General features: G+C 35.3%; 1 protein-coding gene across 4 annotated transcripts in view; it reads left to right on the top strand.

The window, feature by feature from the left end:
- The window catches only part of TMEM71 (transmembrane protein 71), a 54,482-nt gene extending 38,205 nt beyond the window's left edge, over nucleotides 1-16,277 (top strand). For 3 of the 4 annotated variants that reach the window (XM_074202450.1, XM_074202453.1, XM_074202451.1), the window contains 3 exons: nucleotides 3,166-3,227; nucleotides 3,324-3,384; nucleotides 7,168-16,277. In XM_074202450.1, the coding sequence (XP_074058551.1) occupies nucleotides 3,166-3,227; nucleotides 3,324-3,384; nucleotide 7,168 (124 nt within the window). In that variant the 3' untranslated portion in view covers nucleotides 7,169-16,277. The remainder of the gene's footprint in view (nucleotides 1-3,165; nucleotides 3,228-3,323; nucleotides 3,385-7,167) is intronic. The other variant, XM_074202452.1, reaches the window with a different exon arrangement.
- Nucleotides 16,278-20,935: the final 4,658 nt, after the last annotated feature.

Below are 20,935 nucleotides of genomic sequence, written 5' to 3'. Positions count from 1 at the left end.
TCATGCTGTTATCTCTGTTTGGAATATTTTTTCCCTTGCTCTTCCAAATCCCACCTATTCTTCAGGATTCAACTCAAGTATTTCTTTCCTTCTAAGTTTTTGTGAACTATGCTAGATCATGTTGATTTCATTTACTGGATTCCTATTCCATGTATTGTCTGCATTCATCATTTATACATGAACTCATATATCAAGTTTGAGTTGCATGAAGGTGGGCAGAGACCATATTTTTGTAACTCTTTAGTACTCACCATATTACAAATGGTGAATATTAGTTTCTCAATAAACACTTGTGAAAGGAATGAATGAATTTAATGAACATTTAATACTCCCAAGACTTTTTAAAATTAATATTTTATTTGTTTTCCAATTATATACAAATAGTAGTTTCTACCTATCATTTTTTACAAGGTTTTGAATTTTACAACTTTTCCCCTATTCTCCCTTCCCACTCCCCACCCCAACAGAAGGCAATCTGATTATCTTTACATTGTTTCCATGCTAAACACTGATCAAAATTGAATGTGTTGAGAGAGAAAAATCATATCCTTGAGGAGAAATAAGATATTAGAGATAGCAAAATTATGTAGTTGTAATTATGTAGAAAAGTTGAAGGTAATAGACTTTGGTCTTTGTTTAAACTCCACAATTCTATCTCTGGATAGAGATGGTATTCTTCATCTCAGGTACTCTAAAATTGTCCCTGATTATTGTACTGATGGAATGAACAGGTCCATTAAGGTTGACCATCACCTCCATATTGCTTTTATGGTGTACATTGTTCTTCTGGTTCTGTTCATCTCACTCAGCATCAATCATTCAAGTATTTCCAGGCTTCTCTGAAATCCCATCCCTCCTGATTTCTAATAGAACAATAGTGTTCCATAACTTACATATACCACAATTTGTACAGTCATTCCCCAATTGATGGACATTCACTTGATTTCCAGTTCTTTACTACCACAAACAGGGCTGCTATGAATAGTTTTGTATAAGTGATATTTTTACCCTTTTTCATGATCATTTCAGGATATAGACCCAGTACTGGTATTGCTGGATCAAAGGGTATGCACATTTTTACTGCCCTTTGGGTATAATTCCAAATTGCTTTCCAGAAAGGTTGGATGAGTTCACAACTCCAACTTAGTGTCCCAGATTTCCCACATCCCTTCCAACATTGAACATTGTCCTTTCTGGTCATATTGGTCAATCTGATAAGTGTGAGATATACCCCCCCAAGACTTTTATGTATATATGAGATCCATTGAAAAAAGGACTACCCCTGAGTGTTTTCAAGTTTAGAGCAATGTACTGAGAGTCAGTACACTCTGGGTTCAAATCTCACTTCAGACACTTATTTTAGCTGTGTGACACTGGTTAAGTCACTTTCATATCTAAGACACAATTTTCTTATCTGTAAAATGAAGATAAAAGAACAAGTTAGCTCTGCTTTTTGTTACGTGGATGAATTTGGGTAAGTCATTTAGCCTGTTTTCTATTACTGACTTCATAAATTAGACTATTGGACTAGATCAGAAGTGTCAAATTATGATAGAACTAGAAGCCATTAGACTGTATTTAAGAATCTTTATAGGTTATATGTTGATTTAGTTTTAAAATATAACTATCTGTCTTTTATTGTATATTTATTTTGTTGATTATTTCCTAATTACTTGTGAGCCTTTGGGGGATCATGTGACCTGTGGATCATATAATCTTAAGGATCTCTTATAAATTTAATAACTTCATAATGGTTCATTAGTCAATGGGTTTCAAATATCTTAACTTTTTTATATTGACTTACAAGGTCTCAATTTTTGAAATGAGTGTGTAACATACAAAATAAATTAATGATAAAAATATTATTTCAAAGAGAATCAAATACTAGCCACTATTCTTAGGGCTTAGTCATTTATTTATTATTTTATTATTTTATTTATTTATTTTTCCAACTACATGCAACAGTGAGGGTTTGGCTATTTAAAGCCCTGCAAAGGGCTCACTTAAAGAGGTTCTCTGGTTTAATTCCATCAGAGAAAACTGTTCACATATCATAAAGTGATTAGAAAAGAGAGAGGACAATGATGTACATAATTCTTAAAGTTTAACAATCTGTAACAACTTGTCCTTTTGGGGGAGAGAACAGGTATTGGTCAAAAACCTATTCTCTTACATATTTGTTGAATCCTTCTATTAGTCTGGGCAAGATCTATGTCTTATTTTATGTTTGAATTTTATCTAATATTTAGAATTATGCTTCATAAATAGTAATCACTTTATAAATATTGAAGTTGAAGATTATACAGGAATATTTTCAATCCAAAATTGAATTGTTTTCTCATTGTCTCTTCTAACCAATTAAGAAAATGTAAATTATAGGAAGTATGAGTTAAACTGATAAAACAATAATTACTTACTTTTTATCTTTTTTATTAAGTAGATCCTTTAGAGATTTCCATTGAGTCACAATTAATTTTTAACTCCTTTCTAAGCATATTTTTAATTTGTTTTATGTCTTAATAATTATTTTAGAATTTATAAAGTGCTTTAAGAATATTATTTTATTTTATTTTTATCCCCACAATGATCCTAGGAGGTAGATGTTACAGATGTTACAGTTTACAGATGAAAAAACTAAGGCAAACAGAGATTAAGTGACTTGTCCAAAGTTACATGGCTAGTGAATATCTGAGGCAGGTTTTTGAACTCAGGTCTTCCTGAATCCCCCAGCACTCTATCTATTTCATTATCTAGCTGTTTTTTATAGTTTCTTAATATGTTCTAAAATCTAGTCCTTTAATAGGATTAGAGATTTAGAATTAGAAAGGACCTTAGAGGAAACAAAGAAGAGGAAACTGAGACTGAAAGAGATAAAGTGACTTGTCCAGGATCACACAATATTTGTAAATATTTGAGACAAGGTTAGAACTCAGATCTACCTAATTTCAGACTTGCATTGCTATCGACTATACCCTGTATCTTATGAATGAATAATTTAATCTTAATTGTTTATATGAGCGTTAAATTAATGCTTTGTTAATCATCTCATGATAGGTTATCTCTTTAAAAGTTTATCACCAGATGCTAGAGGAATGTTTTGTGTCCAGTGGGAAATCATCCCATTTTCTTGCTAAATATGAGAAATTTTTTTTGTTGTTTTTAAAGATACTCTGTGGGAGGATTATTCACAGCCCTTTTGACATTTTCACTGATGTTCATCATAATTTGTAAGTATCTCTGTTTTTTAGAGCTGGTCTGATCTTGCTGTAATAAGATTGGGATCATAATCATACTTGTCAAATAATCTCTTTTTCTCACCCAAGATCTTGTCAAGTCACTGATCCTCAGCCCTGCCAGTTCTTTCAAAACTAGTGACCAAGCATGGTAAGTGGTGCATAAATCTTTTCATCTAGTTCAACCTGAGTTCATCTAAAGGAGAGCAAATTTAAGACTTATTTAGACTGGGTCATGAGTAGCAATGAGACATGATTCAAGTTCCCTCCCAAATAGCTAGGTTTGCAATTATGATCCAAGAACGCTGTAAGTCTGCTTTCTAAATCTCATAAAATCCCATCAAAGAGGCCTTGATCAGAGACAGAAAGATTTAACATCTGACCAAAGGCTTGACAATATCTGGTTTGGGTATTTGGGGGCAGGGACGGCTACTGAATCTTCTTTGTATCCTTAGCACTGGAAGGGGTGCATATAGCATATTAAGAAATGCTTAAAGTAAGAAGTGCTTAAAAACTTGTGATCTTGTATGCTGTGTGATTTTACTAATATCCTAAGTTATAAGGTCTAGGTTTTAGAGATTATTAAACAACAAGCACATTGTTATTCTTCTAATGTAGTGAATTTATTTTTGTTATATTTGGTATTTTTTTCTGGCATTTCTCTAACATTTCTCTGTACTCGTGACTTTCATGATTTTCAGAAGGCTATGCCAGTAGACTACAAGTTCTGGAAGGCTCTACCAACCTGGAAAAGTTTAGAGAATGAGTCTGATGATAGACTGTTTATGTTTTCAAGGACCAGCCTAAATTCAATGAGACTCACCATCCAGTTGACCACAGGGCGATAATTATTTTTCTTTTACAATAACAATTCTAAAAGAAAACCTAGTCTGGGAACATAAAGTCATGGAATTATTGCTCTCAAGAGGAAAAGGACTTTAGAAGTCATTGAATCCAATTCCCTCATTTCATACATGACAATACTGAGGCACAGAGAGATTATGAGACTTGTCCTAGGTTATATAGTAAATGTCTGAGTCAGAATTCTAGCCAAAATGTTACTGAAGCATTTGCTCCACTAAATGACATGTATTATAACATTATAAATCTTTGAAGTATCAATATAAGAGATATATGGAAATGTTCATAGAATTTCTTTTTTTAAAAAAATATTTAAGGCAATGGGATTAAATGACTTGCCCAAGGTCACATTGTTAGGTAATTATTAAATGTCTGAGGTCACATTTGAACTCAGTTCCTCCTGACTCCAGAGCTGGTGCTTTTTCCACTGAGCCATTTAGCTGCCTCTGTTCATAGAATTCCAGACTGTAATATTCCAGGATACGTATTTTATTCTCTATAAATATAAACCTGAGCATCAAAAAGTAGGTGGATAAAGTGTCTAACTTTATCTGATCAAATTCAGTGATTTTTTTTGAATCGCCATATTTAATTAATAATGATCAGAGAGACCTGTGTTCAAACCTTGACTCTAAAACTTTGTAGTTGTATTAACTATAGACAAGTCAGTCAGTCAACAATATCAGTTAAGTATATTCTACTTGCTAGGCACTAGAGTTAAGGGAATGCAAAGAAGGGTAAAGATGCTAATGCTTTCCCTTAAGGAAGGCAAGTTTTAATGAAGGGGCCATGTATATTACTAGGTGGCTATATGTTATATACAAAATAGATGGAAATCTCAGATGGGGAGGCACTAATAGCCTGCTTCATGCAGAAGATGAGCCTTGGGTTGAGTCTTAAAGGGAGTTAAATAAACAAAGAGGTGGAAATTCACAGGGAAAACAAACTAGATTTGAAGACTAGCCAGTACAAAGGCAGGGAGACAGTAGATGATGAGCAGGAAATAAGCATTTATTTAGCACTTAGAAAGTACTAATTATTATGCTTAGTACTGGAGATATTTAAAAAATACATAAACAGTCCCTGTCCTCAAGAAGCCTAGATTCAAAAGGAGGAAGATAACACTTTAAGGGATTTTAAAAGGGAGGTCAGTGAGAAATATCTTTTAAGGGTTTGTGGTGCATGATCCTACTAATATTGTTTAGAAAATTACTTGGAGAGTCTTTCAGGTTTAAGTATGTGTATTTAACATAAAAGCACTGACTTTTGGTTTTGATAACTATTTAATGAACTTGTCCAGTAGGGTTTGGTGTCATAAGAAGGACTCAGTCATTGGTAGGATGACCCAGATTCTATTAGTACATTCATTAATTCACTCAATGACTAATTATAACTTTAATGTTAGACAAACCCATTTTGCTTCAGGAAAAAATTCCAGCAGTTAACCATAGGAAGGAGTCTGACAGGCAAGCAAATAAAATCAGAGATGCTCAATAGCAGGAAAAATCCCATTAACAAATAGCATCAGATGATCTGGCAGTGGGCGTAGGCAGAGTTCCAGAGAGGCAGGTGGTTTATATTAGAGAAGTCAGGCAATGGGAAATTCAAGGTCCAGTCATGGAAACTGGTGTTCAGAAGGCAAGACTCTACTCCTTGAAAGAAAGAAGTAGAGAGGAAGATCTCAGTCTAAGAGATGCTGGAATACCAAGAATGATGATGTACCAGAAAAGTTCCATTGCATCAGACACATAGACTCAGGCATGCCAGAGGGAAGGAGAGATGGCTCAGATGCTGTTATTAAGGATACATATACCACTTACAGGGTTGTTATTTTATCTGCTGTGCTTAAGAACTTTTTAGATACAGTCCAACAAGGAAAAACTTGACCTAGAGACCCAAAACAAGGGAACTTAAACTCAGAAATAAAACAGAAGCCACTCAGTCTAACTGCAGAACTGCTCAGAGTATCAATCTTCAGTTATAAGGGGTGACTAGGTGGCCTAGTGGATAAAGCACCAGCCTTGGTGTCAGGAGTACCTGTGTTCAAATCCGGTCTCAGACACTTAATAATTACCTAGCTGTGTGGCCTTGGGCAAGCCACTTAACCCCGTCTGCCTTGCAAAAACCTAAAAAAAACCCTTCAGTTATATTATTTTACCTTCAGAGGTCTTAATTGACTTTCTTTCTTTTCAAAATGTTCATCTGCAGAGCCAGAGAATAAGGACTGGGCTAACATTAGCACAGAAATCTACACTATAAGCTACATACAAGATATCTCAGAGATAAAAGAAATGCTGATGCCTTATTTAGGGCTGTATGCAGCAACTGCTTCCTGCCTACCCCATGCTTCCTTTATTGTGGTAATACATAAACCAGGCAAGAAACTCAAACATGGGGATGGGCAAGATGGAGGCTCTGTAAGGTGGAGCAATAGGGTATAAGATGTATACAGTCACAAGGAACAAATCAAGAATTTAGTTACTATAATCAAACTTCAAAGCCAGAACTTTTAAGTTTAAGAGGTGAGATTCAAACCCAGGTTTTCTTAATTCCAAGCTCTGTGTGCTATCCAATATTTAAGTTTCTTTCTGTGGGACCTTGAGTAAGTGTCAATATCTATGGGTCATAGTTTCCTTATTTGTAACAGGAGGACATTGGATCTCTGAGATCCCTTTTAGATATAAATCTAGGATCTTATTATATCAGTTGATCTTTTTCATACCATTTTAAAGGCAGGTCTCAGAATTGGGGGACTGAAGGAGGAAGGATTGTTATTGACTGGGAAAGTCAGGAAAAACTTCATGAACTTGATGGCCTAGCTTAATAGGTAAAGTTGAAGTAGAAAAGGAAAGAGGGTTTAACTGAGAAGGAATCATACAATTTTTAAATATCCAGTCTCCATCTCCTATAAGCACAATTTTATTCAGTCTCTTGTAATCTATTATTTTATTGGGAGTTAACTTGAAGTACTTTGCCTGTAAATTATTTTTAATCTTCAGCATACGTACATATTGCATTTCTAGTAAAGAGGATTTAATTGTAGATTTCATTTTATTTTCCTTCTTCAATCCAGATTTGCCAAAGAATGAAAATAATTCCAGCGATACAAGAGTGACTTTCTGACATCTGAATGTTAAGAAATGAGTTGAATTACAAGGAATTCTTGTTTTTCCACACTAATGGACTGAAACAACATCATGGATAATCTAAAAATGCATTTATATTTGACTGATTTTTTAAAAAATTAAATCAGAGTTTTAATCTCCCTAAAGTTCAGCTTAAGATGATATTTAAAAAATATTGTTTTGTTTTGTTTTACCTTTCCTATGCTCAGCTTGAGTAGTGAGATGAAAGGGATCCAAGAAATAGGAAAGATGTTGGATCCAGAAGTCAATGAAAAAAAATTCAATTTTGGAATGAAAATATGCCTTCAATTTCAGCAACATATTTAGTGATCACTATGTACAAGTACCATTCTAGATTTCGAGAAGATTCAGAGATGAAAAAAGACATAGGTCTTGCCCAATTTAGAAGAAGGTTGCAACAAATAATGCTTGTAGGAGTATTGGTCTTTGACCAAACCCTGCTCCCTCCCCCTAAAGGGAAAAGTTATTATGAGTTGTTAAACTAATTATAAGGATTATGTAAGTCATCATCCTGAATATTCACAATCATTTTATGATGTATGAACAATTTTCTCTGATGGAGTTAAACCAGAGAAACCACATTAAGTGAGCAAAAATTAGAAAAGACCTTTTCAGGAATTTAAATAGTTAAGGCCTATGGAAGTAGTTCATTTGGAGGAAATACATGTTTGGGAGGACTTTGGGGAGATGACTTTTGTAGGGTGGGAGCCAGGAGGGGATTTCTTTATACTCCTCTTCATTGGCTATAGCAAATAACAGTTCTAGAGTTCGTTGGTTCTAGAGAATTACAAGTATTATTGAAGGAGCAGAGACACATTCCAAACTGGAGTAAATATGTAAGATACTCAGCTGAAGAAGAAAGTAAGTGAGGAATGGCAGCAAAGATGAGCAATAGACCCTGTGGATCCAACTAAGTAAACAGCTGTACAGAGAATTCACATCCAAGGGAGAGCTGTGAGAGGAGACTATGAAGAGAGAAAGGACTTCCAGCCCCTAAAAAATCAGGAGTTGTGAGTTACCTTATATGTACTTTATGTACATATGTATCCTATGCATGTATTTCAGTCCTACTGTGCTTAGTTTTAGCACATTCTTTCCATGGACATTGGATAGATCTGGGAAAGTATGCCACAGGTACATGGGGAGATGTTTATGGTTACTGTTATTACTTTGCAATCTTAGTCCATAAATGCCTATGCTTAAAATCTAAATATGTCTACTGGCTGAGTGTTCATGAATCAGGAATTAGAAGGATTATCTCAAAGGGATAACCTGAGAGAAATCTTTCCCTTAGTGGTCCATCTGCACTTTCGTGAGTGCTGAGTGGGAAGGAGTAGCCCAGATGAGGTGATATAAGCAAATTACTACAAGACAGATAGGAAAGTACATTAAGTTTAACCCTTTGTAAGGAATGACAGAGGACAAGGATAAGTACTGACTAGGAATAGCAGGACAGACTTCATGAATTTGATGGTATCTGAACTGGGATAATGTCAGTAAGCAGAGTTGAGATGGGGAGGGGAATGAAGTTCTATTATGTAAGATAAAAATATAATATAACTAAAGAATGATAAGTTGTCTAATTTTACTGGCATAGTACATCTAAAGAAAACTCTCATGAAGTATGACTAAATATAAGATTAAGTAATTTAAATTTTATTTGGCAAGAAACAGAGCAATTGAAACATTTTTGAGTAGGAAAACGATCCAGTCAGCTCTGAGTAAAGAGGAAGATTAGCTTTTGACTATTAAAAGACTGTTGACTAGAGCTAGGAGGATATAAAGGTGAGTAGACTGGTTAGGAGACTTTTAAGTAACTTCAAGAGGGTAGTAATAAAGAGGAGAGAATTTAAGATGGAAAAAGTTGAAACTAGAGAGTGATTGATAGCCCAGTAGGTAACTGAATTGCATAGTAACTCCTTGGCTTTAAGAATTTACACAAAAGCATTCTTATTGAAATAGTCTGTAGTTATATAATCTATATCTAAATCTAAATCCATAATTATTTGTAAATGTTTATCTATGGTCACTTTTTATTCTAAATGCACAAACCTTTCAGAATAAGATGTTAAAATGTTCAGCCATAAAATATGGAACAGTGGTACTTCTGGAGTCAGAATATCTGGTTTTAACTCTCATCTCTGATTCTACCTGATTACCTTGGACAAATCATTTAACTCTTTGGGTAGGATTCAGTTTCCTCATCTGTAAAAACGGGGGGATTGGAATAGGTGGTTTATGAAGTTCCTTTCACTTCTAGAACTATGATGTCATTATCAACTAATTTCTAAGTCTTATTTTAGGATTACATAACTTTTGCTAACTTGTTCTCATCATCCCTAGGATAGATCATGCAAGGGCAGACATCTGAGTTCAAAACTCTGATGGCTATTGCAAGAATGGCAAGAAATGGAAAGATGGGGAAATGACTTCAACTGGTGGTCTGATGTGATTGCCATATCATGAAGACAGCAAGCACCAAATAGAATATAATCTAGGTAATTATGTTGAGGTCATGAGTGGCTTAGGCAAGAACTGAACCCTGATATGAATTAAAGGTAAAGGGTCAGGTACTGAAATGTGCGGAGTCATGACTGAATTACCCTGTACCCTTCCATGTCTGCCTTTTTTTTAAAGAAAATTCATGTGATCCATCTACTCTTCCTATTACTTGTTGTAAGAGAGAGGTGATCGCTCCATTAGACACATAATACTGTCTAAAACCTTGTCTTTGCTGAGTATTACTCATTTGACTTAGAGAAATTATTTCTCTGTGCCTCAATACTTTCCTCTGTAAAATGAAGAGTTAAGATTATTTAGAAGTTTTTAACCCTTCTTATATCATAACTGCCTTTGGAAGGCTAGTGAAATCCAGGGACCCTCTTTTCCAAATAGTTTTTTTTAATTCATTAAGTGACAAAAGAAATCAAAGGTTAGTGAAAATAAATGGCAATTTTTTTTTCCATCCATTCCTGGATCCTCTGAAATCTAGACATGGGTTCCACCCCTGAACTAAATGTTCTCTAAGATGTCTTCCAGTTCTGGGTTCTAGAATCCTATGCCTAGGGATGTAAGGGAGCTGGGGGTGGGATCAAGGAGGGACAAGCATAGACACAAGTGGATGGAATTTATGAGAAATGGATAATTTAAAGGAAAGCCAGAGTTTGCCCATAAATGCATCAGCCTTTCTGGAGCCTTCTCTGATGATTAGTTAGTTCTTTCTGAGCATGGTTCTTCTCTAGCTCTCTGGAATTGTCCTCAGGGACTTCTGAGCCTAATTGTTAGAGCACTTTCTCTTGGTTTGCTTAAGTGTGAAATAAGAACCTTTCCAATTCCTTGACATGCTACATCCTGAACTTTCTTAACCTAAAATGAGTAGGAAAAGCAGTCCTTGCTGTCCTCCATTAAACCCTCGTGTTTTAATAAATGCTCTCTTGCCCCTCCTCTCTTCCTTCCTATTGAACAACCACTTGCTTTTGGGAACACATATACAGGCTGAGTGCTGTCTCCCCCTAGCCTGGGGACAGATCCTGCCACTGGACAGGCAAAGTCAATTTTCCTCTCTGCAATACTGGCACTTCTGAAGTTGGTTGGCAACAACAACCACATGACCTTGTCCTTATGAGGCCTCTCCAGAATTTGGTTTTTATTCTTCCCCACCTCCTCTTGGCTGACTCTGCTTCCCAATTCACAAAGGGCCAGAAGGTGAGCAGTCTGATTGGCAGGTGGGCACAGGGCTGGTTTTGTTCCTCAAGTCTGATTCAGTTTACCCAGGGCAGGGTTCAGGGGGAGAGTAAGTGAGTTTTTACTGGCAGTTTCTCCATAAATTTCAACATCAATCTGAAGGTGTACTGTATAATTATGGTGTTTTCTGCTTTGCTTAAAATTCCACAGGGAGCCCCTGCAATAGAGACAATGCACACGTTCTGAAACAACTGTTATTTGTGATTACTTAGAGGACATTTTCTCAATCTTTTGATACTGATACAGAAAAACAGCTACATTTCCCTGGTTTCACTTTGGGGAATGTTAGTCACTGCAGCTGCAGCCAGCACTAGGAAGGGTTATATTTTCTTTACAAAATAAAAGCCTCCTCAATACAAACCCCATCTCATGTATTTAGAAGCACTGAAAGCAGACTGGGGTTTACCTTTGCACATGGAAAAAAAAAGATTCTGTTAATCCTAGTTAAATTAATTCATGGCTCATTCAGGAAACATTTCATGCTTATGAAAATGAAAAGAGATCTAAGTATCATCAGAGGATTTTGGAACCATAAAATATTGGAGCTGGTAGGAACTTTAGAGATCACTGAGTCCTGAGAGTGATATTCCTAGCTTTCCTTTCTAAGGTACATTATACATTTCATACTCATCACCTAAGATCATTCTAGTAAATTTTATTAACCCCTTTTTCAGTTAAAGAAACTCAGTCACAGACTGGTGAAATGACTTGTCTACATTCACATACAAATAAGTAAATTCTTAGCACAACTATTAGTAGAAGGGAAAATCTCAGATCTTGTTAGCTGTTGAGATTAAATCCTATTGGGATATGGGGATTCCTAGATTAATAGCTAATATTTTTTTATAGAATTTTAGGTTTTGAAAAGTTCTTTTTTATTTAATCATCCCATTTGCTTCTCACAACATTATCTTCATTTTATAGATGAATAAACTGAGGTAAAGTGACTTCCCTAGGATCTCACAGTTAGTAAGTGCCTAAGGCAGGATTTGAACTCATCTTCCTAATTCCAAGTATGGCATTTTATCTACTTCACCAACTTTACCTGACCCATGCACAGTTGTACTTTAGAGTAAAAGGTATTAATTTAAGGGATGGAGTTGACTGAAAATGGACTATAAAGAAATTCTTAGCTCAGGGATGAGCACTATAGTGTATGATGAATTACTAAGCACATGGACTATTGAGGGAGTGATTAGCCGAAAATCATTATCAATAGTGACTTCTATATAATAAAAATAGAATCTTGAATAATAGTCCTAGGAATTTGTAGTACACAATTATTCTTGGTGAACAGGATTGTCAATGAACATACTTGTTCATATATATTAACATGGAATGCTCTAACAGAGACAAAGAGAAAACATGAAAATAAGATCAAATCTCCACTGCTTGGTCAGACTTGAAGGAAAAGAGAGAAGATGAGAGGAAAAAAAGGAAAAGTGATAAAAGGAGAGAAGAGGAAAAGAGAAGAATCCCTTTAGGTTGCCGGGACTACTACATCAGCCCAGGGAAATGCCCATTTAAACTGGGATCTCTGCTGTCAAGAAAACAATTTGGAGCAAGAGAAATTTAAGTTCCCTTTGTGAATTAAAAGCCATCTTGCTAAGTCTGAACCCCATGTTGGAAAATCATTCCCTAAATTCAAAGATTTGTGGAGGAATGCTTCTTACTGATAGGTTTGTAGGGGAAAGGTATAGGTTATTCTATCTTTCCCTCCCATTCAAAGAGATAGCATTAGTAATGACAATTATTGAAAATGACATAGCAAGGGTGATTGGAGATGAGAACAATGGTCTATGATCTGACCAAGGAAGTGGGACATTGAGAATACCTTACAGCAAAATATTGGAGTTTGATCCAGTTCTTCTGATTCCAAATCCAAAACTTTAATGAGCACACTATATCATTCTGCCAATGGAATAAGATATAGCTATATTGGATTTTAAATATGTTGCCAGCATCAATATGTATAAATTATGTATAAGAAGTAGTGTTAAGTGAAAAGAATAATGTAATAGCACAACTAAGCACAACTATATAAAAGTAGGCATCCACCTTAATAACACTGGAAAAGAATTAAGAGTTTGAGTTTGATGTACAATTTATTTATTAAAATGAATTGCTTAAAATAAAAATAAAGTTTAATCCTTACTGAGTGGTTACCTGCAAACACTGTATATGACAAGCAATAAAAGGAACTAAAAAACAATTTTTCCCCTCAGGAAGCTTACATTCTAACAGGGTACATAACCCAGAGATGTTAATATGCAGTATAAGAGTTTTGGTCATTCTCTCTTTCATTCAGCCAACATTTAATCATTCTCTACAATGCCCAGAATATTATTCCTAGAGCTGGAAGTGAAACCAACCCTAGAAAAAAATCTGGGATTTGACTTAATAAGGGCTAGCCTTTAAATGGAGGATAAGACAATAAGACATAAATGAAGATACATACACATATATACACTACATAATATCACATATGTCTTAGAGATGGAGCAAAGAAAGTGCATCGTGAAGCAAGAGGAAATGATGCCACAGATTTTTTGGAAAAAATCATGGGCCTATTACAGAAGCAATTAATAAATTAATTAAAAAAAAGCATTTATTAAAAGTAATGGAGGAATAGGATTTTCAAGGAGTTTAAATTTCTTCTATCAGGAAAGACAGCAATGGCATATAGGAATATATATATATATATATATATATATATATATATGCAAAATAAATGTAAAGAGAATGAAAGAAAAATCGTTAAATTAAAGGTAGTTAAGGAGAAAAGATGATAGCAATTGTAAAGGACTGATTAAGGTTTCATGTAGGTATTAAAATGAGTTTAATGAAGGAATTGAAAAATTGTTAGCAAGGGCCCATATCATATTTTCCCATTCATAAGAATAAATCTGCACATGTAGCAAAGACATCCTTACCAAGGACATGAGAAGAAACTAGTAGACTTTTCTAAATGATTCCTTACATTAGACTACAAGTCTATACTATCAACTTGCAAAGAATAGAAAATCTTAACTATGCTTGTTGCTTATTGACTTCTATAAAAATAATTTAATCAGGAAAAATACCTTTCTAAAGTCCCTTCTCCTATAAGGCATCTCCTATGAATATGTTAAAATCATTCAAAATTCCTTAAAAGTTATAAGAGAGATAACTTTGTTCATTGACTCCAAATTAATACTATTCAGTGAGATGTATGCTTGCCAAAAGTGTTGTTTCCATGAACGATGTTCAGCTCAGAATACCAAAGAAACTAAAGAAACTACAGACATTTAGGTGCTCCTGTTTCTAAGGATCATTATGCTGATTTCACTATTCCCTAGAACACTGAAAATTTTTCATTGAAATATATTATCATTCAAAAGAGTTTTATTTTACTTTCCATAGGAGAAAAAACCATATACACAGAAGTGAATGAAGAATCTCTATTGTCCAGATGGTGATATGTTGTTGAATGAACAACCCATAGAGTTGGTATATCTCTTAATTACCAAATTTGACAGCCTTTACTCAATCCTCATCTTTCTTGTCACCTTTGCAGTGTTGATACATTGATCACCTTCACCTTCATAGGTTTTTCAAGACATGTTCTATCTTGGTTTTCTATCTGCCTGAACATTCCTTTCTCTCCTTTACTAAGTCATCATTCATAATCTAAAGGTAAAACCTATGGCTATATTCTCTTTCCCTTTTTTTTCTTTTTCCTCTTTCCCTATTCACTCATGAAATTTTGAATAACTTAGATAAGTTCACTTGCTTTAGCATGTGAGTGTATCCAGGGATGCACACATAGATGATGAATTGACACGTAATTCAGTGTTCGGAAGACTCTAGAGGAAAGTGTGAGAGTAGAGTCTACAATGCTGTTGTGCTGATTACATTGTGTGCCAGTGAAACCTGGACAGCCTACAAGCATGTCAGGAAACTAAATCACTTCTATTTGAAATTTGTGCCTAACTTTTGGGAGAATCTTCTGAACTTGTAATGGTCTGATCAGCCACAGTCATACACTAGTCATTTTGGTCTTTGAGCACAAAGGACAACAACCAACCAACCATACATTACCTTTAATACATAAATACACATTCATATTGTTATTGTTATAGTTTTAAAAGTAATTTTTCACTTGTGTCCAATTCTGGAGGACTCCTTTTGGGGTTTTCTTGGCAAAGATACCGAAGTGCTTTGCCATTTCCTTCTCCAGATAATTTTATATATGGGGAAACTGAGGCATATGGCATTAAGTGATTTTCAAAGGGTCTCACAGATAGTAAGGATCTGAGGCCATATTTGAATTCATGAATACGAGTCTTCCTGATTTCAAGCTCAATGCTCTATCCACTGTACAACCTAGTTGTCCATTTAGTAACTTCAGCCTCTCTCAGGAATTCAATTATCTTTGCTATAGTGATGATATGAAGATCTGCATCTCTAGCCTAGCCCCAGTCTCTCTAATGACCAATTAGACATTTCAAACTAGATGCCTCACAGGCATCTCAAACTTAACCTGCCCAAAATAGAACTAATTATACTTTCCCCCGAGATCTATCCTTCTTCCAAATTTCCTCACTATTATTGAAGGTGCCACCATATTCCTAGTCACCCAAGTTTGCAACATCAATGTTATGCTTGATTTCTCATTCTCATTCATCCCATATATCCAATCTATTGTCAGATTTTGTCATTTCTACCTTCTCTCGATTCATACAACCAACATCCTAACCAAAACCTTGTCAAGATATTCTCATTCCATTCTATACTCCTCTTAACTACCAAAGTGATTTCCAGAGGAATAGGTCTCATCATGCCAATTACCCTGCCCAACAATTTTTACTGTCTCCCTTGTTATTTCCAACACCAAATATAAAGTCCTTTGGCATTTAGTACCCTTCACAATATGTTCCTTTCCTTCCTTCACATTTTTTTCATATGTTGCCCCCTTAGCACTCTTTGATGCATTGGTACTTGTCTACTTGTTTTCCAAACATGACCTTTACCTCCTATTTCAGTGACTATACTGACTCCTCCTTGCCTGAAGTGTTCTTTCTTTTATTTTTCCAGACTTCCTTCAAGACTTAGTTCAAATCCAATCTTTTTCAAGGACTTTTCCTGCTTTCCCCAGTCATTTAATTCTTCCTCTTTTTAGGGTTAATTTCCTTCTACACTGTATATATTTTATATTATTTGTATATTGTTTCCCCTTAAAAAATGTAAGCACCTTGAGGTCAGGTTGTTTGGAATTTTTGTATGTAGTACAGCACCTGCCATATTATTGTTTTTTAAATGTATTTTAAATTTAAATACAAAATTAAAAATATATCATCGTATGTATAGCAAAACATGAGAGAATTCAAAATGTAAAGCAATAAATTTCCATTTCGAGAACATTTTATAATACATACTACACATTGTGCTCAAAATTATCTATCCTTCGTAGATTTTCTCCTGTTCTCTTCTATGTACTGTTTACTTTATTTTCCCTTCCTCTAGGATAGCTATAAACACACATACATAGATGGATAGATATAGATATAGCTACATATACTTATCTATACAGACATACATAGAAATATATTCACTATACATACCCAAATATACACACCCATATATAGAAATATATATATATAAAAGTCTTTTAAATATATAATATGTGTAAATAATATATATGTATATATATGTATATATATGTATAAAATTTCTTTTTAAACCTATTCCTGATGAGATAACCCATTCTTTTTAACTCATTCCAAAACTTCCTGCCTCATCATTCCTCTGTATCAATTCTTCTTTTCACACCTCATTTTTTTACTTTTAAGAATCCCATCCTACTCATTTCTACACCAATCTTTCCATTATTAATAACAATCTTAGACACATGATTGCATTTCCAGGTTAAAATAGCAAACAATTGTTCTTATTGAGTCCCTTGTAGTCTTTATATTTCTCTTAGTTTTTATATGTCATATTTTCTATTAAGTTCAGATCTTTTTGCAGCAAAATTCTGAAAGTCTGACAATTCACTGAATTTTTTTTAACATTCAAGATTATGCTTAACTTTGCTGGAGTTTTTTGAATGAAACTCCAGCTCTTTTGCTCTATCACTCAGTGTTCCAAGACCAGCAAGCAATCTTTTGAAGTAACTGCTACTAGGTCTTGTGTAATTCTCTCTCTCTCTCTCTCTCTCTCTCTCTCTCTCTCTCTCTCTCTCTCTCTCTCTCTCTCTCTTTCTCTCTCTGTTTTTGCAAGGCAGTGGGGTTAAGGTTACACAGCTAGGTAATTATTAAACATCTGAGACCAGGTTTGAACTCAGGTCCTCCTGACTCCAGGGCTGGTGCTCTATCTACTGCACCACCCAGATGTCCCCTGGAAATAATCTTACTCCCTGAGATCTCTCCTCCATCGGCTATAATCATCAGTTCTTCCATCTGGCCTAGAACCAGGACCAAAAACTCAGTTTTCCTCTAAGTGTCCACATCCAGCAGCATTTCTCTACCACTGTTCCTGCACTCATGGGATTGTGTTGGTTCCCTCTTTCACCTGCACAATTGGGCCTGATGTCTCTTAGCAGAGGTTTTTTTTCTCTCCCCCTGCTCAGACTCCTGCTCCTCATACTGACAGGGAGAAGTTGGCCTCCACGGGGCTGAGACAAAAGTTACCTCCCAAAGTGGCTGCTCCTAGAATTTACTTCTTATTGTTTCAGAGAGCTAACCTGGAGGTATTTGCACTTCACTCCCAAACCTTGTCTGGGATCTTTCTTTAGATCTTCTCTGATTGTCCCAGGAGGACCTTTGTTTTGCCCCAACTTTTGCTTATTTCTGCCACTGTGTGTTCACCTTGAGGTTTTTTTAACTTCTTTGGGAAGAAAATCTTGAGAGCTTGGAATTTTCCAACTCACTCCTCCATCTTCCCAGAATTCTTTCACATATTGTGTTTAATAAATAACTAATAACTAATAACTAATTGATTGAAAAAATGTTGAAGCTATAGAAGAGACTCCTGGTCAGGTATAGAACTCTATGGACTTAGATCCTTGTCAAATATGAGATTTTGTGATTCATCACAGGCTTTTATTATTGACAGAGAGCACTGGGGCTATAATCAAGAAGATTTAAATTCAAATAACAGATCGTTTAGCTGTGTGACCCTGGGCAAGTCATTTACCCTCTGTCTACCTAAATTTCTTCATCTATAAAGTGAGGATAGTATTAGAACCTAGCTCTCCAAGATTATTGTGAAGATCAAATGTAATAATATTTATAAAGTGCTAAGCAGTGAGGCACATGTAGGGACTTAATCAATGCTTATTTCTTTGCTTATGTAGTTCAATGATCTAGTAATACAATTTTTAGCCTGTCCTTCCAACCTGGCAAATATTATATTGACTATTACATTTCTCTCCTAGAAAGAAGGAGGGAAATAGAATGCATCTGAGATACTGATGAAGGTTTGATTATATATTTTAATAGCCCCACTGCTATTCCTGCATCCAATCCATCTGTCCCTGGTTGGCTAAGTCTGGTGCAGTTGCAAGCTACACCTGTTCCACAGACAGGCAGGGATTCTTGGGTGAAGGCCAACTCAGCAGGTGGATACTGAGGGTTGGCAGTCACAGTGCACAAATTTTAAAATCTTTTTGTAACTTTAAAAGAAAAAAAACTAAGAAGATCTGCTGATTCAGAAACCCAAGAGGGTGGGGGGGAACCTGATGCATCAATCACAACATTGCCATTTTCAATGCTGACTTGCTCTTTGCAATGGACCTTTGCAAAATAACATCCAAAGGGAAAGGGCATCATTCTGAATTGTACCGTTGAAGTACATGCTGAAAATATAATAATAGAGGCCATAATTAAAAGTATTCAGAAGCACAGAATCATAGACTGATTTGGAAAAGATCTCAGAGGTTATCTCCAGAAGAGTCAAACACGCAACCCACCAGCTACATGTGACTAGCAATTAAAACATTAAAATGCAATTGGGATTATTTAATAAAATACCTAAGAATAAAATAAAACAGAGATAATATTACATTTTAAAACTAAATCAATCTGTAGCCCACATCCTATGTATGGATTGGATTAGCGCATACTAGTTTGGCAATTAATTCCTAGCTTGACATCATTCTAGACTAATAAATATCATTCAGCCAAAAAGTATTTAAGCAACAACAAAACTCTATACAAGGAACCAGGGTTGCAAAGACAAAATTTAAACAAACCCTACCCTTTATAGGGAAAAACAAACTGCACATATAGGTATATACAATTTTGGGAGGGTTTTTTGGGGGGAGGGAGGGGAAGTACTAGCAGAAGGATCATTAAAGACCTCATTTAGGAGGAGATATTTGAGTGAATGTCTAGGAAGGTATGTAGGGAATTCTAGAAGAAAAAAATAAGAAGATATCCCAGGCATAGAGTAAACCCTGAATAGAGGCATGGAGTTGACACAGGAATTTTTAGAATAAAAATAGTAAGCAATCTGGTTTGGCTGAGTGGAGGGAAAGAACATATATAAATATAGCATGACTGGAAAAGTCAGTTGAAATCAGGTTGTAAAGAGATTAAAATGCCAAACAGAGGAGAATTTATTTTTTCTTAGATGTAATGGGAAATAACTGTCATTTTTTAAACAGGAAAGAGATATAGTCAGACTTATTCTTTAGGACTATCATTTTAACAAGTATATAGAAGATGAATTTCGAAAGGAGAGATATTTGAGGTGGAGCCCAAGTAGGAATTTATTGGTATAGAACAGTCTAATGGTATGCAGAGGTCAGAGTCCTATGAGTAGAAAGTAGGGGATCCATAAGAGAGTTCTAGAGTAGGTAGAATTGAAGAGATTTGATGTCTGATTGGCTATGTGTGCTGAGGGAGGATGAAAACTCAAGAATGACTCTGAGATGGGGGTGTTCTGGAATCAACTCTAGCCATCTTGTGAAAACTAACTTAAATTCTCAGTATAAGAATTTACACTTCAGAAATCTGCAATTATCACAAATCAGCGCTTGGTTTATTGTTTTCTTTTGAGTATCTAAAGGTCATGTTAATAATACAGATTATGTTTAAAAGTATATGCGTATTTTTTCAGGAAGAATTGATTGTTAAACATTTAGCAACACACTACTGTACTGCTTAGTTCAGCATTTGGGAGGCTCCAAAAGAAAGTGTGGAAGAAAAGAGGTATTAGACAAACTATCAGATTGAAGGTCTACAGAATTGTTGTGTTGACCTCACTACTATATGAAAACTGGACAGTCTATCAATGCCATGTCAGGAAACTGAATCGCTTCCATTTAAATTGTCTTAGGAAGATTCCAAAGTTCACCTGGCAGGAGAAGATACCAGACACTGAGGTCCTTTCTCAAGTTAAACTGCCTGGCATTCCAACATTACTACAGAGAGTACAAATACAATGGACTGGACACATTGTTAGAATGCAGAAGTACACTTGCCAAAAAGACTGTTTTATGGAGAACTCACACAGGGCAAACACTCACAAAGGGGTCAGAAGAAGAGATACCGAAACACCGTGAAGGTGTCTCTTAGAGAGACTTTAGAATTTAACTGTAAAGCATAGGAAACACTGGTACAAGACCACCCTGTGAGGTGTGCCCTCATGAGAGAGGGTGCTACACTCTATGAGGAAGGCAGAATTGAAGCAGTTCAAAAGCAATGTGGCATATGTAAGTTTAGAGTACCCACCCCAGGTGCTCACAAGGACTATTTGTGCCCAACCTGTGGTAGAGCATTCCAAGTTCATATTGGTCTGATTGGCCACAGAGTAGGACACACTATAATTTGTCTCAAATGTAGTGATGTTATTTTGGTCTTCAGCTCTTTTTGTAGTGATACAAAACCAACTAACTTTATTACTAAATAGACATTGAGTTCAGTAGAAGTGCTGTAGAAGGATCAGGGAATAAAGTAATCATCAGAC

Source organism: Macrotis lagotis, chromosome X (genome assembly GCF_037893015.1).
Source record: "Macrotis lagotis isolate mMagLag1 chromosome X, bilby.v1.9.chrom.fasta, whole genome shotgun sequence".
In the NCBI taxonomy this organism is placed as follows: domain Eukaryota; kingdom Metazoa; phylum Chordata; class Mammalia; order Peramelemorphia; family Peramelidae; genus Macrotis; species Macrotis lagotis.
The sequence above is the reverse complement of the archived record's forward strand: the minus strand, read 5'-3'. Positions and strand labels throughout refer to the sequence as shown.